At 38.6% G+C, this 17212-nt stretch overlaps 1 protein-coding gene across 8 annotated transcripts in view; it reads left to right on the top strand.

The window, feature by feature from the left end:
• DDAH2 (dimethylarginine dimethylaminohydrolase 2) overlaps positions 1-17212 on the top strand; it is a 385101-nt gene that overhangs the window by 284174 nt on the left and 83715 nt on the right. For 7 of the 8 annotated variants that reach the window (XM_044083225.1, XM_044083229.1, XM_044083228.1 and 4 more), the window contains 2 exons: positions 9419-9492; positions 11871-11990. In XM_044083225.1, the coding sequence (XP_043939160.1) occupies positions 9419-9492; positions 11871-11990 (194 nt within the window). The remainder of the gene's footprint in view (positions 1-9418; positions 9493-11870; positions 11991-17212) is intronic. The other variant, XM_044083232.1, reaches the window with a different exon arrangement.

Genomic DNA, 17212 nt, shown 5'->3' with positions numbered 1-17212 from the left:
GCTGAAACGAAAATGACTTTGTTTAGGCAGAATTGCACGTTTGACTATTCCATTTTGCCTGCTGTTAAGAGCTGTTAGCTCATGCAGTGTGACGTTGTTTAAGGGTTGGTTATACAAGGGTTTCTCCAGAAATGTTAAGCATATGTGGAAGCAGAACATTGGCATTTTTTTGTTTTTGTTGTTTGGATCAGTTCAGTTCAGGGAGAACATCAGAAATTGGACCAAATGCAGGCAAGGATGGCCATCATAAATTCACAAACTGGAATATCTATAAAGCGTTCACTTTACAATAAAAGTGTTGCTGTCTGCTGTTTTCAGAGTAACTAAAGGGAAAAGCTAACAACATAAATGTATGGTGTTAATTCATTTGCCTGCCAAAAAGAAATGACTAGAAAACTGAAATCCAAAATGTAAACCAACTAGATCTGAAGTATTGAATATTGTAAAATGGATGAAAATGTAATCTTTAGAAAAGGGAAGGAGCTAATTTATATAGAATTAAATGGAATTTGTCAGAGCATTACATGAGAAGTAATGTGCAGGTGGAGTGAGATTTAAGGAAGGCAAGGACTGGTATATTTATGTAATATTTGACTGTTGGTTATAAAGAAAGAAAGTTTATATGTCACATATGTAAATGAAAAAAGTTAATATTTTTATTTTATATTAATGGATCTGCGCCTTTGTTTTAAGTGATGATTTAATAAAGGTGTTAAAGGCATAAAAGTGTGGTGTTTTTGACTTCAGGCCTAAAATGAATACAAGCAAAGGTTTGCAGTAGTGTCAGGAATTTTCAGAGAAGTATATTGGGGCAATCAGACCACTTTGGCGATGCAACCACTCCCATAAAGAGAACACAAATAGTGGAAAAACTGTCAAGTTTAATAGTCCTCTTGAAAAAGAATGGTTGGTAATAATGGGGGTTCTGTCATTGTTGAAGATGTCCTAGAATGTGCCATGTTGTTTTAACTTACTTGAGAGCTGTGTAGCCCATACTACTTTCCTTTGTGAATGTATGTAGCCCTTTGTTACATGTGTCCATCATTTATTATCCTTCTCGTTGTCCTTTAGAATCTGCCCTTTTTTATCCTCGCTTTATCTTGTATAATGTTATCAGCAGCTTAGTGACACTCTGGCTGTACCAGGAAACACTGAAAAAGTAGTCAGCACTAAAAATGTCAACTTCAACTGCCAACACAAAAGGGTGTATACCCTTTTGAATTTCTAAGTATACTAACTGCAAGATCTTCCCACCTTGAGAGTAAGGGGAAGACTTTTTGGTACTTGCGTATTATTGCAATCACATTTCCAACAGGAAAAATCATCCGTTTTCCAAGCCGTAGTCATGGCGATTTAAAGTAGTAAAAGTTTCTAAGGAGGACAATACAACAATCCTTACGACATCTTTCTACCTTTCTGGCCGATAAGTAAATATATAGTTTTCCTGTTTTTTCTTGAGGGTAGTCGGGCGGACAAACATCCAACCCTGACTGCTGTAACCCCAACGAGTTTTACTCGTTCTTGCATGGTACCTGTTTGACCAAACAACTTTTTATCACTTACACAGACTTTTACATTTCTGTACACAAAACACACTGGTCAGTTCATAAAATCGGTGGTGAAATCTGTCATCCTAACCATGCCTCTGAAGCGTGTACAACCATCCATGAAGTCTGCTTTTGCTGTTGTATTGTCACTGTGCAACACGTACAACCTGCATTTTTGGACCAAACAATTGAGGACATCAGTCGGCCGAGGAATGAGAAATCTTTCAGGTTCCTGTTTCATATCCTTCATGACATTTTTATCACTGCAAATATTTTATTGCACCACCTAAGTTTATAACGGCACTGTTTAAAAATTGCTGTCCGGTTTGAGGCATTTCTCCCTTGCCATTTTAGGCTGCCTGCGGAATTCTTTAAGAAAGCAGTTGACACATGTCTCCTAATGACATAACACCGCGGCAAAACTGTTTCAGGATCTGATTAACCACAGATAACACTTGGACTAAAAACATTTACAGAGGATATTTTGACATGGTTTATACTAAAGACACACATACACTGCAATTGCCTGCTACATTTAGAATATCAGGTAGTGAGTTTGGAATGTGGTTGCGATAATACGCAAGTACCAACTCTTACCCCCCAAAGTTCCACGATCTTGAGCTGAAGTCGCAGGATTTGGCTAAAGTAAATGTAGATACTGACAGCCAGGTGTTCATTTAATCCATTTATCGCATTTTACTGTGCTATGTATGTATCGCTCTGTGTTGCTGGTACTTTCTTATAATTTGATATCCAATTCTCCCACAGGACTGCCTAGTACCAGTAGCGGGACTTACTGTGTGAGGCGATATTGTAGTTTAGGGCCTCCCCAGTTCATTTCGTGCAGAAGTAGGCGTGTCGCAAATAGAGTGACAACCCAGTCTGCATATTTAATTTGCTCGTGCATACATGATATGAAAATATTAAATGTACACAAACGGTTAATACAGTATCACCCAGGAAAGCTGTTCTTAGTAAAAGGTCCTGCCAATGATACTGAGGGAGAGTCTGCTGTGACACCTGCACCAAAAAGAGTCTGTTTGGACATTAATTGGGACAGTGAGCCATCGCATTCCGACTCTGACAGAGAACTGTAATGCTACACAGTAAAAAGCCTGATGACGTGTTTTGACTGTTTTGTTTCTTTGCTGATTATAGTATATATTATTAGTGCTATAAAACTTGTCAATTACAGATGTTGGTAACAGTTTACTGTTATATTTACAGCCCTGTTATGTCAGTGCACTTTTTCTTCGGTTGTACATTCGGAGGGAATGCATATTCATGAATGATGTATCACGGAGGTGGATTTTGGGCGGGGCTTGTTACTGCACATCTGGTGAGGCCTCAGCTACAATATCGCCCTGTTTGACTGTGCCATTCTGTATTAGGAATATCCATAGTCTGTTTTAAGAATGTACCACTGCTAATTTAACTCATTCAGTCCAATGCAGCTCAGGAATTTTGCACTGTAACTGCCAGTGGGTGGAGCCAAAGCCTTTTGACAAAATCAAATTTTCTTCACATTTCAAACTGTCCATATCTCTGGAAACACTGGGTCTATGAAAAGTATAAATGGCAAACTCTTCAACACAAACTATTTTTATAGTGTTAATATTCCTTAGGTTCTAGGTCTTAAACCAAATTTTATAAGTCAAAGTAAACACAGTAACTTTACATTTGTAATAATTCGTAAACAACTTACTATATCTTAGCAACCACTCAAGATAACACGCATACCGTTAGCAGCATTTTATTCATCTAGCTGTGAGCTTTCATATGAGGCTAAAGAGTTCTGTTTGTTGCTCGGTTGTTGAGATATGTAGAAAAATGTCAAAATTATATCTGTATAAATTTAATATAATTAAAACAGTTAATATCTATTTACCTACACTAGACGGAGACCAAATATTAATGCAGTTGTTTACCATTGTATAAGTTCTAAAATGAACTCTTAAAACCTTGTACATAGCATAGTTTTGGAATTATTGATGCAAGTATGAACAAGCAATATTTGATGCCTAGAGGTGTCAGTAGGAGTTAACTGCAGATGCACCTGGAGGCATCACTCGGATGTAATGAGTTAACCATATTTTTGGGTAGAATTTCTTTATGATAAAGTGACTATGAAATGGTTGAATGATTACCATATTAAATGCTTTAATGTTGTAGCTTACATATGCTTCCTGTTTATGCATTATTTTTTTTGTTTAGCTTGCCATGCTTTATGAAGTAGATAAGGCACTAAAAGAACAGCTGATAATTAAAATGAGTGATGCTGTGTACTCTGCATGATGATCGGATGATTCCCCTTGTGTGCCCCCTTTCTAGCTTTAGTTTGTGTGTGTGTATACACATACACATGCATACATACACATGCAAAACAGAGGAGGTGCGTGCAGTTTTCATTTTGTAGTAGAAATCTAATTTACATCACTGTGTGGCAGCAGTATCCAGATCTGTATTTGTAGATGGTCCCTTTATCTACACTTCAGTATTTTCAGGACACCTATAGGATTACTTTGATAGTAGTATTGTATGCTTTTGAGTCTGTAAGATCTTTTGCAATTCTTCAGCATACATATATGTACAAATTGCCAGCAGAAGAAAGCTAAAGAAAGTACTTTGTCTGAATGTTGTTGGCTTCCCCATAGCTGCCATTCTTACTCAGCCGGTTATCTCCTGCACTCCGTTTATGCCGCCACTTACAGTACATTGAAGTAATTTAACAGTCATGGAAGCACCTTGCAGTGATACACCTTCCTGTCTGTGAAAAGTGTTCTTAATCCAACATGAATGTATACATTTAGTTTACAGGCTTGCCCTGTAGCCCATGTTAATACCTAAACCATATATTTCCTTTGTAACCTTGGATGAAAACAATTAAGGACCTTTTCCCTTCTCTCAATTGCACATTTTATCCTTATCCGCAACCACCGCTTACTAGTTTTAATCTCCATTACTTAAATGCTCTGCAAAATTGCAAATACTTTCCCATCTAAGCCCTCACCAGAGCCCTGTACAGTAGCCTAAAAACTTTCCTGTTTTTTGGAATGGAGGCTGAGTTAGTGTAACTCTGCACTTTATTAGCCATATTTATTTTTCTCCTCCTAGCTGACTTGTTCTTGTGCCTGCTGACCTGTCAAGGCTCCCCTCAGATAGTGGCATTTTATTGTGCTCTAGGGATTCCTTCCGGTACAAAGGCAAGATCTGTCTGAATGGGGCAGGCATTCAGGCAGACATGAGTACTACATCCTAGCAAAGAGTACCTCTTTCTACCCATTTCGCTATATTCACCTACTCTAACCCTTTAACTCATTTAAGCCAACTGCACCTTTTTGTATACCTCCAGCTGATGCCCATAGCTGCACATGGGATATTTTTTGGGGTCTGGCTTCTTTAAGTAGCGAACCAGCAAATAGGCAATATTAAGGCAAGGAGTTAATAGAATGGCATTAAAATTGTTAATCTAGGATGCCCTGAAGTGGAAACTAATCACTGCTTGCCACAATTTCATATTTATGCTCATGTTTTCATAAGACAACTGTGTGGTTTTGAGGGCTTTGGTATGAAATGCCATGGCGGAAGACAGGAAAATCTTTTGTCAGTGTCCACTTACATCCCAGTATACTGGAGATATTTGTAGTTGTTGGCAATTAAGAAAATATTTTATTTAATTTATTTGCATTTTTTTTTTACTGGGGAAAGTCCACTAGGCCATTCAGAGCTCATTGTCAGAAGAGGCCTGGGGAGAAAAGCTCCTCATTACGTGAATAAAAGTTGATTATATCTATAGGTAAATGAAACCATTAGTTTACAATATAAAAAAAAACTACAATCAGTAATCCAGTGGTTAAACAAGTAGAAGTGCCACTGGAACATTTTCGAGGTAATTAGAGAAAAGAAGTAAGAGAAAATAAGCAATATTTCCTTGACTTACAACTATTGCATGGCATTAGGTAAAACCTTAGATGTTGAAAACTGTTATTGATCTCTGCATTCTAAATAGCACATCTGGAGAGTTTGTTTTATTTATATTGCTAATTGCATACCGTTAAGCATGTGTTTTCATATTTCAGTAAATATGAATTTTTTGCTGTCACATGCCTTAACAAGTCCTTAACTATATTTGTTTAGGTTGTAAAGTCTCCAAGATATGACAGTTTTTGTGAAAGTTTAACTAAAATATAAATCTTGGTTTGTGTGCATTAATATTTTATTATTTGTTGAAGAATATGGATGCATTTTTATCACTGTAAAGAAAACTTCTTGCTGATAACATTGCTCTTTGAGTTTTTAATGGTTGTTTTTCACAAGAGTATTTACATTTATCTTATGCTTTTTTAGTCGATTTTTCAGAAAATGGCCAGGAATGCATGCAGGCTGCTAGAGGTGTTACATTCCACACCGTATGAGTATTAATGAGTTACGCTGCCTAGTGGTAATTCTACCTAAACCTTTTCAATAACCTAACTCATTACAGAGGCCTGGCTACTGAACTAATTTACACATGCCTTCCCTTAAACGCAGTTCTTAACATACCGCCTCCTTTTTACTCTGAGATAGTGACAGCCCTCTTGTATACCAAGGTTTAGGTCGTATCATAACTTAAGACCCTTGGATAACTGCCTGGTTTGTGTGTGTGTGTGTGTGTGTGTGTGTGTGTGTGTGTGTGTGTGTGTGTGTGTGTGTGTGTGTGTGTGTGTGTGTGTGTGTGTGTGTGTCAGAAACACCATCACCTCACATTGTATTACCCACGACTCTATCTTGGACATCTGAATCACCCATGACGAATCCGCTATTCATGCTTACTCCGAAAACATACAAGTTTAACATTTTTGCTACGTGTAAAATGATTTATTTATTACAGTGTGTATTTTCAAATTTTGTATAGGTAAACCTAATAGGATCTTAATGGAGAAAATGAGAAGACATGCGAGAGACTGGAGACAAAGGAACATTGATTCATTAACTAAACATCATGTAGACACTAATCAGGACCATATCTTTAAGTTTAAAGGTATAGAAGTTATGAAGAATAATGGGTGATGCGAGTAATGATACAGAGGACAGGGAATTATTTTGGGTCCTGCACTTACAAGCTGACAAGGAAGGGGATAAATAAGATCTCTTTAAAACCTAAATTAAAGAAAAGCAGACCTTATCTATTGTATTCCTGATAGATATGTGATTTTGAATCTCTCTTATTGGTGTATAATTTAATATGTATATTTAAGTTTTTTTATTCTTGTTTTATGTGGTCTGAAGAAGTAGCTTCTACGAAAGCACTTACCGTTTTGTTAATTTTGCTGTTCATGATGTTTTTACTGCCGATGTAGCATGTTTTTTATTTTAATTTTTATACATAACTGCTGCCTGTACAATCCGCTAAGTTGCACTTGGTATTTGTCTGTAGTAACTTCACCTCTGTAAAATCTTAGAATGGATAAATGTAACTACTGTTTGTGTATAAATGTAAATAGAATTGTAAGTACTATCTTTAACTGGTACTGTAGTATAATACAGTATAAGCAAATGGAGCATTTATCCCCGGGCCTCCACTGAAAATGGTTATTACCCAGTTGGACTTTTGTGGTAAACAAAGACAAATAAGCTTGGAAAAGCCCTAGACAAAATTCTCAACAGTTTCCTGCAAATCACAACTGAGAGGCCTACCACTTACAAGTTTTACCATCATCTGAACATTTGCATGTAAATGTCTATAACCATCTGCCCAAGCCCTAAATATACTGCTGAATTCAAGAATAAAGTTCTCTGGTGAAACTCCAAGTCACTTCAGGTAAAGAAAACCTGCGAATCCTTCAGTTATGTCAGGGAATTAAGGAATGATATTCAACAATGTACTGAGCTCACTCATTGTTTGTGTCTTTCGACGTTTCCCGGTTAGGGGTCGCCACAGCGGAATTCCGGTCCGCTGATGATTGGTAGTTGATTTTTACGTGCAGAGTTACCAGCCCTGATGCACAACCTTCAATGAAGGTACACCCATTTACGCATGTCTCCACGCAGAAGACACTGTAGCTATGAATTGAACCGGACAGTGTCTTACTGTGAGGCGACAACGCTACCACAGCACCACCGCGTACCGAGCTCACTCATTATGCTATCATTTCTATCCCAAGCATATAGCCAATATATTACACAAATTTAATGATAACTTTACCCCATCTACCCGCTTTGTTGTATCCACTGTCCCTGAAAGCTTAATTCCCCTATAGTCACCATGTAACAATAGTAAAATCATGTCAAAGGCTAAAAATACTGTTTCTGTGGGGATAGCTTACATACCAGGATTCATTCTCATCAGTGCCAAGTATGGCACTGTTCAAGCTCAGCCTATCCATAGGCGTGTCCCTGATGCCTGGAGAATTCCCAGTGTCTCTCCTATACACAAAGATGGTCCTTCTATCAGCCTCCCCAGCCTTATGTGCAAAGCTATGGAACATATTGTAACAGAGCTCATTTATGCAGACGGAAGCAACATAGCTAATCTAGACCCCATTCAGTATAGTTTATGGTAGAATCCTGTCTGCAACTTTGCAGACTTCTTTGAAAGTATTATCTTGACCAGGCCGAGGCTTTTGATACTGTTCCCCATGCTGATGATATTGAAAATTTGTAAACCCATGGATTGCAAACTGGCTATCCAACAGATCCCAGGTAGTGAAAGTTACTGGTGCCGTACTTGTGAGGTGGTATGGTGGCATTTTTGTATGTATCCAAACCAATATCTCTGAGGTGTGTTTGACTAAGTTTGCTGACTGAAAGCTTGGCACTGTTGCCCACTGATACTAAACTGCTCCAGAAATGTTGGAATATGCACATACATGGTGTACTGAACTCTTTCAAGCTAAATACAGAAAAGCTCTTTCACCTCACATTTTATCAGTGCTGGTCCTTTTCAGTTTGATATGGTCACAAAAGACCTGGGCAAATGGAGATCCTAAAGGAAAAACACTATTTTTAACCAAAAAAAAAAAGCCTTGGATCCTTTAACTGTCCAGAAATTCTCTACTTACATTTTGTAGTATACTGGCTGCTCATGGGGCATTAAAGTCTTCATCGACCTCCTGAATGTTAAGTGCCATGACGCTGATAGAATGTCATATTAAAAAAAAAAAGTTTATGGGGGAGGGGTCGTCTTCCTGCGCCGCCCCCTTCCCCCAATACCTTACTGATTTGCAAAGACTTTAGAATCTTGGGTGATGATCCTACCCTGAGTTTCATTCATTAGTGCCTTAAGCTCTTTATCAGATTTTTCCATAGCAGAAACATAATCGGTCCTTATTTCCTGTCTTGTAGAAGAATTTTCCTCCCACATGGACACATGCACTCGATTGTTTGAGCCATTTTTACAGTTACTCATAATTCACGTTTGAAATTTTTTTCTATCTCCCACTTCCCCTCCCTGTCTGCTTGGTATCTCAGACTATTGCTCATACTTCTGCATGTTTTCATTGAACAGGACTTTGTTCCTCCCCGCAGAAAATGTGCAAGGCCAGCTAATTTGGATCACAGTAACTAAGTGTGCACAGACCCTGAAAGAAGAAAATGTATGCACATTTATGAAAACTTCAGTTTGATGCCACTTTTCACAAAAAAATAAAATGATGCATGAGAATTGTTTTTTAGAAATGTATGCTTTCTGAAGTTAACCATTAACGTTTTGGTAAGAGAAAAGTACAAGTTGCGTCAAACGTAATGCTTTTGCATGGGGGGGTGGAGCACTGCATTTACTATGCCCTTTTATTTAATATTAAAAACATTTCTGTTAGTCACTTGCTCATATTATTTTCTAATCATGTTCTCTCATTTTTAAAAATTTTTTTTTATATTGTTTCCTGCTATAGGGCGAGAGTTTTTTGTGGGCATCTCCAAAAGAACGAATCACAGGGGAGCTGAAATTGTTGCCGACACATTTAAAGTAAGAATTAAGACCGTTTCATAGTTAGCATTCATAGTTTTTGTTTTCAGTTTTTGAAAGTTTGTAAAAAAAACTGTTGACACTGACACAAGAGGAAAAATCAAGACCTTATGCTTGGTCTGGTAGGCATTGTTCAGGATGCTCCAATTTCTAGGAGAATTGTCTTGTATGTATAGGAAGTAAACCACTTTCTCACATTTTGTTGTGTAATCTCAAAGCATTTAGAATTAATGGAACATGAAGACTTGATAATTTGTACCAAGATTTATCTGGTACCAATATGACTGGGCTAAAAGTTCCTCCCAGAGAGGGAAGCAGCTGCTCATAGGCTTTGTTTGGACCTTTGTTTTGAAAAGGAGGGGGCCTTGTATTCTAGACACACTGGGAATTTTTGTGGCCTGTGTTGAAGCTAATTTTGGCAAAATACTTGCTTTTGTGTTATGTCTTTGCTTTCCATACTAGCATATACACACAATGGATTTGTATCACAGAAGTTAGTAGACGCTAGTTTTCTGTGGATGTTGATGGGATCTGGTAAATTTCCAACCATAGATATTTGTCTCTAGAGATACTGAACCGCAACACACCATTGGGAGCTGGGATTAGTAGCAGCCACGAGTTTCCGTCTGGTGCCACACTGGACATTAGTGTTGATGGAGGTGCACAACCACTGCCCTGCTTTACCTACTGTCTGATGTAGTGGAGATCTGTTTTATAAGCGGCCTGAAAATAACTTGTAACCTCAAGTCTTAATATAACATGCTCCCTTTCTCTGTCTTTGTCGGACTTGGTTGCAGTCCTTGTGGAACTTTAAGGCATCAGCATCTTCTAGCAGTTGTGTGCTATCCTTAATGTCAAGGCCTGAATTATTTTTCCTTATGCTTCTATCAGAAGCCATTGGCAGTTGATGATATGGATAAGTCTGTGTAGAGCACTACGTTGTGGCAAGATTCAGACCCTGTGACTTTCATCCTGAGCTACTGTAGCTTCAGGGTTTAATGTATATTGCATGGTGGTGAGTGTAAAATCTTTTCAAGATTTTTTTGTTTGTTTTATGTACATAAAGAGCAGAAAACTTTGCACAGAAATAGATGCCAAGAAATAAATTTAGTACTTTGTTGCAGGGAGGCACGCACACCCTGCAACCAGGGTGTAAAGGACCTTGTCCCCACACTTCCGTTATTGAGTTATACTTCAAGACTGCACGCATTCAGGAGGAAGGAATATTCATGTATTCTGATTGTCTAAGTAAGGGCAAATGAGAAGGTGAGACCACCTTCACGTGAAGTGTGTACCAGGCTTAGTCCAGAAAAATATTAAATATATTTACGCCTTTTTTGTTTTTAAGGCATGGATTTTAAGTAGTAATGACTTGTAGCTAGGTTTGGTGTGTCAAAATGCTAAGCAGACAGACTATACCGTAAACAAAATTGTATGTGTTGAAGTTTTCTAATAGGATTATGTGATGGTTACCATTTTATCTAATGAGGGAATTACTGTTGTGTTGTCTGTGCAAGACTCCTTCTGCTTCTTTAACATTGTAGACTGTGAGGATTCAACATTATGGCTCTGAAAGTTCTATGGTCTCAATGCAGTATGCCCTCCAAGACATACCACAAACAAAATTGTATATTCTGAAGTTTTCTAATAGGGATATGTGATGGTTATGGAATATTTACAAGGTTTTGTGTGCCCCCCCCCCCACACACACACACACACACCGTTTTTTTTTTTCATGTAATGAGGGAATTGCTGTTGTGTAGTCTGTGTAAGACGACGACGACTCCTTTGACATTGTAGGCTGTTGAGGATTCAGTATTGTGGCTGTGGAAGTTCTATGGTCTCACAATGCAGTATGCCGCCCATGACATAACCAGCAGCTTTATTTTTACAGCTCTCAACAGGAGAGAGTACCTGGCACCTAGGTTCATTGGTTGGTACTAGGCTATTGGCCCTAGGGCCTATACAAGCCTAGCCATAACAATTCCCTGGCTGTTTCTTCCCACAATATTTACATTTTACATGCCTGTATATTTCTGTTCCTTCCAGCACTGGCCTTTGTTTTCAGTCTTGGACTGGTGCTTTTGCTACTTGTAGATCCTTTTTTTGTTTCATCGCACAGTATTGATTGCACTTATCCAGTGCAGTTAAGAGCAAGACAAGGCATTTTGTTTCTATTGAATTGTGTACACTGTAGACTGACCTATGAAAGCAGCTACCGATGCTGGTATTACCTTTGGTATGAGACTTCTGTAATGTTCCCAGGGATGTAGCTGGAATTGGCATAAACCATTATATGCATCCACGTACTGTCTGTTGTATTGGCTGGGACATTGAATTCCAGTGAAACTGATTTTATCCTTTTTGATATCTTGCAGGATTTTGCTGTTTCTACTGTGCCAGTGTCTGGTTCCCTTCACCTAAAGAGCTTTTGTAGTATGGGAGGTCCAGATACTATTGTGATCGGGAGTGGTGAAGATTCCCGCAAGGCTATGAAGGTACAGAACCAAAATCCACATAGCATATTATGGATATGTGAGAGGCTGGAATGTGTAGGCCGGTGTATCCATGTGCAAAGATGGGCACAGATGCATACAGGAGTGGAGCCAGGCAGAGAACACTGTAACCGTAAATATCTTCACACTGTTGATAAGCACACCATTAGATCTATTTTTTGGTCCCAATGTGTACAAGAAAAGATAACATAATAATCCTTATGCTGTGTTCACTTGAAGATGGGTAGTAGCTTATTATGGCAGCACACCAGGGATATGCTGTGGTGTAGAACATGGGTTACAACAGGTATCTGACCTGAATTTTGAAACTATGAAGAATGCAATGGGGGGCCTGGTTTGTCAACAAAACTTTAGTGATGAACATCCATTTGTGTGATAACTAGTATGTAATTGTGCCCGTCTTTTCCAAAAAAGGTCAGATTTCTGTTTTGCCGATGCTTTCCCATTTCCCTGTGATGATGATGTGACCTCAAAGTTTATATACAAGTTATATGTAAATGTATGCATGCACTTATGTGTACATAATTGAGAGGTTTGTGTGTGTATATAGTGCATGCGTGTGTTGGTTCCAAATACAGTTCATATTCAAGAGCTTTTGTTTCAGTATTTGTGAGCAGAATTGTATGAGACAGTCGCTCAAATCAATACTTTGTCACAGCCATGCAATGACTAGAAAGAAAATTCAAAATGCTGAGTTGCTGCAAGTGTGTATTAGGAGTTAAGGGTAAGAAAAGCTCTTCATTGTTTTGGTTACTTAACTCTGCACTCCTAAAATCATACTTCCCAATCTACTGCCAAAAGATTAAAGGATTATGGGGACCCTGACAAGTGAGGAGTAGCATGCTACAACTGTGTGTTTTACTAGTTAAGAAGAGATTAGAGAAGTATAGATTGATGAACCACTTTACTGCAGAAGTCATGATACAATACGTTTATAATCCATAATGGTGCAGATGCGGCATGTTGGACTGTAAGAAGAGGGACTTGAAAAATGAAAGTATGTAGCATTACGTAATGATGGGAAAGAGATGGGTAGAGGTATTAATATACTGAGATGGATGTGTGGAAGGCCACAAACAACTGTACCAGAAAGGAGAAGAAACATGATTTCTGTGTTGAAAAATGAAGAAAAAAAAAAAGACTTCATGGAAAAGATTGTGATTTAAAAGTAAAGAATGATGGATGACCTTTAAAAAAGGTAGGGGCCTAGAGAAGGCCTTGGAAGATTTTCTGAGAAATAATTGGAGGGGAACGTTGAAATAGTGGCATATGAGCTTAAAAAGTTTCTTTAAATATATTTGAGCATGCAGCAGAATTCTCCAGAATTTTGACCACTGGAAGCAGGTGGGACTTGGGTATGTTAAGAAGTCAAACAGAAAGAAGGCAGTCAGAGCCCATTTTTCATCACAGTTTAAAAAAACAAAAAAAAAAACACCACCAAAAAAAAAAAAAAAAAAAAAAAAAAGATATCTGGTATGTGGGGGGAAAGTATGCAGGAATGCATAGTGTTGCATAACTAAAATGGTAATCAAGAAACTCAGCCGAGTCAGGATGTTGAGTGGCAGGACAATGAGGACTGGCTGCGTTTTCACTTGCTCACTTAATTGCCAGCAGTGTGAAAAAAGCAATCCTAGCAGTGTCCCCTGTGTACAGGTATTGAGCAAACACCAGGGGAAGATAACTAGTGCAGTCCCCTTATTTGAGAAGTTACAAATTAAGGAGTGGTAACCCAAAAGTAAATGTTAAGTCTAGACTTGGCAAAGCTATTAATTTTTCAGCTCCTGCAAGTATTTTGGTCCATTAACATAGCAGACATGGCGTGCATTACTGTGTGTGCCTGTTTTGCTGCCCTGTAGTGCTCCACACATTTGAAATGTGGAAAACTATAAGAGGCATTGCTCCGTATCTAAATGATTTTCATTAATGGTGCTTGAGTGGTATTACTGTGCCATTGGTAGGCCATGTTTCTTGTGGTAAGTTGGGAGAAAAAAAACTATGGTAGGAAATATATTATGGCACATCATAGATGGCAGTGTATTGCACCTGTGATTTGTGTATCTGCAGCATTGAAGGGGGTTTCAAAAATGCAGGTAAAAAACAAGGTCCTGGAAGACCTGATGGAATATTACAGAAGGCTCGAGTATGAGAAGGATCACTTGGGGAATACGCAGGCTGTAGCCCTGAACTGCATGTGTGGAGAGAAGCCTTGCTATCCAAAGTTCACCAAGAGTGGTAGCCATTAAGCCTTAATAAGAGGATTTCAGAATTTCTGAAGAAAGTTTTCCAAGTAGTTGGAAACCTGCTTTCACGGAGAAGGTTGTAACCTTCATTTCTTAAGCATAAGTACACTATTTCTACAAGTTTCTTTGGATACCTGCTTTGTTTAGTTTATAGCTTTCTCTAAAATAATTATCTTCTGACTTTTGAGTTCTTTTCTGAGCAAATTGTGATTCATATTGTTCTATAACTCCTCCGAAAGTAATTGCGGTCTTTAAATTGACGGGTCGTGTTTCCGTCATTCTGCTGATCATTGCTTTTCTCTAGGGTGTCTATATGCAACAATTTGCTTCCCCTTTGCAGCAGTTTTTTTTTTGTTTTTGAGTAGATGTAACACCAAAACTATGCTTTCTGTTTTATGTTTAAGGTTTGTGCAGCTGTCTGTACAGGAAGAATAACTAGCTTGCTGCTATAATTGCCTATTGTCTGTACATCCCTTAGTCTCCTGGCTGTTGCTGCTTTCTCAGTTGGTCCAATTGTACATTGCCTAATGTCATTTTAGCAACTGTCATTTTCTGTATCTCACAGACCATTATATAACCTCCCCTTGTGCGTGTTTTTTTTTTAATGCATTGAATCTGACTTGCCACATTTTTGATACGCTGACTTGCTGATTTTTGTTTTGCAAAAGTCCCTTCTGATGGCTACTTCATTTTAGATTTCTGTCATCTCAGCGATGTAGTTTTTTCTGTAGTCTAGTAGAAATTTGACCAATATAAGAATTCAGCCCTGCTGTATTGCAGTTGAAGAAGCCTTGTATCTCAGAATCCCAGTTGATGTCACTCTTCAGGCCTTCTTTATATCCAATCCAGGCCACCACATTCTGATTCAAGTCAGAGGTTAGGTAACTTAAATGTGTGTTTGCTTGTGGGGCCTATTGGATGCCTTGGTAAAATCTAGATAGGCCACATCTGAAGCCTTATGTAGCTGTTACTTTGGTGGCCGTGAAAATATACAAGTATTGTCTGACAATGACATGGTTGCTGTGAATTCAACTTCTTTTGTTTGTTGTACCTCACAGGCTTCTAGGTACAATTTTCTGCAGCTTCATAACTCTTATTAATGTGAAGCAAATTGTATTTGTTGTCCTGTAGTGTTTTGGTAGTACCTTGAGCCTTTTGTTACTAGCATTATTAAAAGCTCATTTCTATCTCTAGACCTCTGATTAACACCATCAGCAGTGTCACTACATTTAAATACTTAAGCATTTAGTTGGATCTCTTCCTAAATTTCCATCCTCACCTTGTGTTTAAAAATGCACAAAAAAGGTGGTCTTATTTTTTTTATCTCCTTTCCAGACCCTGTAAGAATGTCATGGGTAAAAGGTATCTTACTGGCTCAGCTCGAATATAGTCTCCCTCTGCAGCCTTGAAGTAATACGTCCACCATTCAGACCATCTCAAATGCCATATTCAAATTAATCCGTCTCTTCCCAAGAAATGAACACCATTGCAAAACCATTGAAAAAGGTGAAGTATGCTTGCTGATGTTCTGTTATCCTTTCGGTGGTTTAAAGTAATCGACTGATACCTCACTAGCCTTCAGACTATTCAGAGCTCTACCAACATACAGCCTTAGAAGTCTTGCTCACTCTGTCCTCAACTCCAAACCTAGGCTTCAGTGTAAAATCATGCTTTCCCCGCCCTCTGTACCAAATTGGGAATCTTTCCTTAAAGATCATTCCTCTCACCCCATTTTCCAGTCTTCCATTCAGAACTAAAAGCACATTACAAGACTCAAGGAAAATGCAACTGCTCACTCGCCCTCCCTCCTCTCGCTGTCTCTCTGTCATCTTATAACGTGACTATTTCATTCCCTACCTCCCTGTATGTAGTTTGTTCTGAACTCTTTTTGTTGTGATTCTTTTAGCATGCCACGTTTTTATTCACACACTGTATAATGCATGTATGTATTGCTTTGTCAGTTACTCTGTATGTAATCTATTTATCATTTTTACCCCTGGGCTGAGATTGAAATGGCTGCTCTACCATGCTTAACAAATTCAAAATAAATAAAGTAAGTAGTCCCAGACGTTCTTTGCTGCCTTTCTTTAGAGTTCTGGAGCGAGTCCTTTTGGGTTCTGTTTGTAGTTAATCAAAACTCATTGTAGTGTGAACAGGCTGGTGTTCTGTCACGCATACGTGTATGGTTTAGTTTAGGTGTTTTTACATCTGCTGAGCATGCATCTGCCCTTTCACTGTTCTCTATTTTTCCATGTTCCGTGCCCTCTTTAAATCCGTTGTTTTTTTTTTCACACTCTCACTAGGTTCTTTTCCTTCCTCGTTCAGCTGTGAAACCTCCACTGCATCCTTTTACCCTTTCTTGTGAAACTGGTGACTGTCGTTATCAGAATGGCATTGGGAATGAAAAGCCAATGTTATCAGAGAATTTGCCTGTCTTGTCCCAGCAATGTTTTGTACTCCATTTTGTAGAGTAATAAACTTGCTTCTGTACGATCTGAAGCAGTGGAAATGTTGAAACACATTGCTTTTTAGACTGCAGTTCCATAAAGCTTACACTTAAATACTGTCCGTCTTGCAGTCTAGTTTACCCACACCCCTTGTCCTGGAGTGAGACAGCTAGTCTCCAGCCACTCATTTCTGTTTTTCTAGCCATCCTTTGGCACTTGGATCTGCTTATTGAACCCAGGCAGCCAGAGGTGCAGGCCAGATTTAGTATTTTCCTTCAAGACTTGGCTGCGTGATGTTTTTACCTTATTTTATTCCCATTCCTTGAGGAAGGGGATTTGGAATCAACCCTCCTTTAGCAAATTGTAGTTCACCCCCACATGACCTATAGTACTGGTTTCCTTTCTTGTTCACCTGCTGCTTTTCAGCTCTGTAGATGATGCTTCTTTCACCGATGCCATGCCCTAAACTGCATCTTCCGTACCATACTTTCCAGTAGCACATGTTCAAGCCTCATGG

The sequence above is a fragment of the Protopterus annectens genome, chromosome 9.part0 (genome assembly GCF_019279795.1).
Source record: "Protopterus annectens isolate FY-2018-M chromosome 9.part0, PAN1.0, whole genome shotgun sequence".
NCBI classification, from domain to species: Eukaryota; Metazoa; Chordata; order Ceratodontiformes; family Protopteridae; genus Protopterus; species Protopterus annectens.
This window is presented reverse-complemented; position numbering and strand designations above follow the sequence as displayed.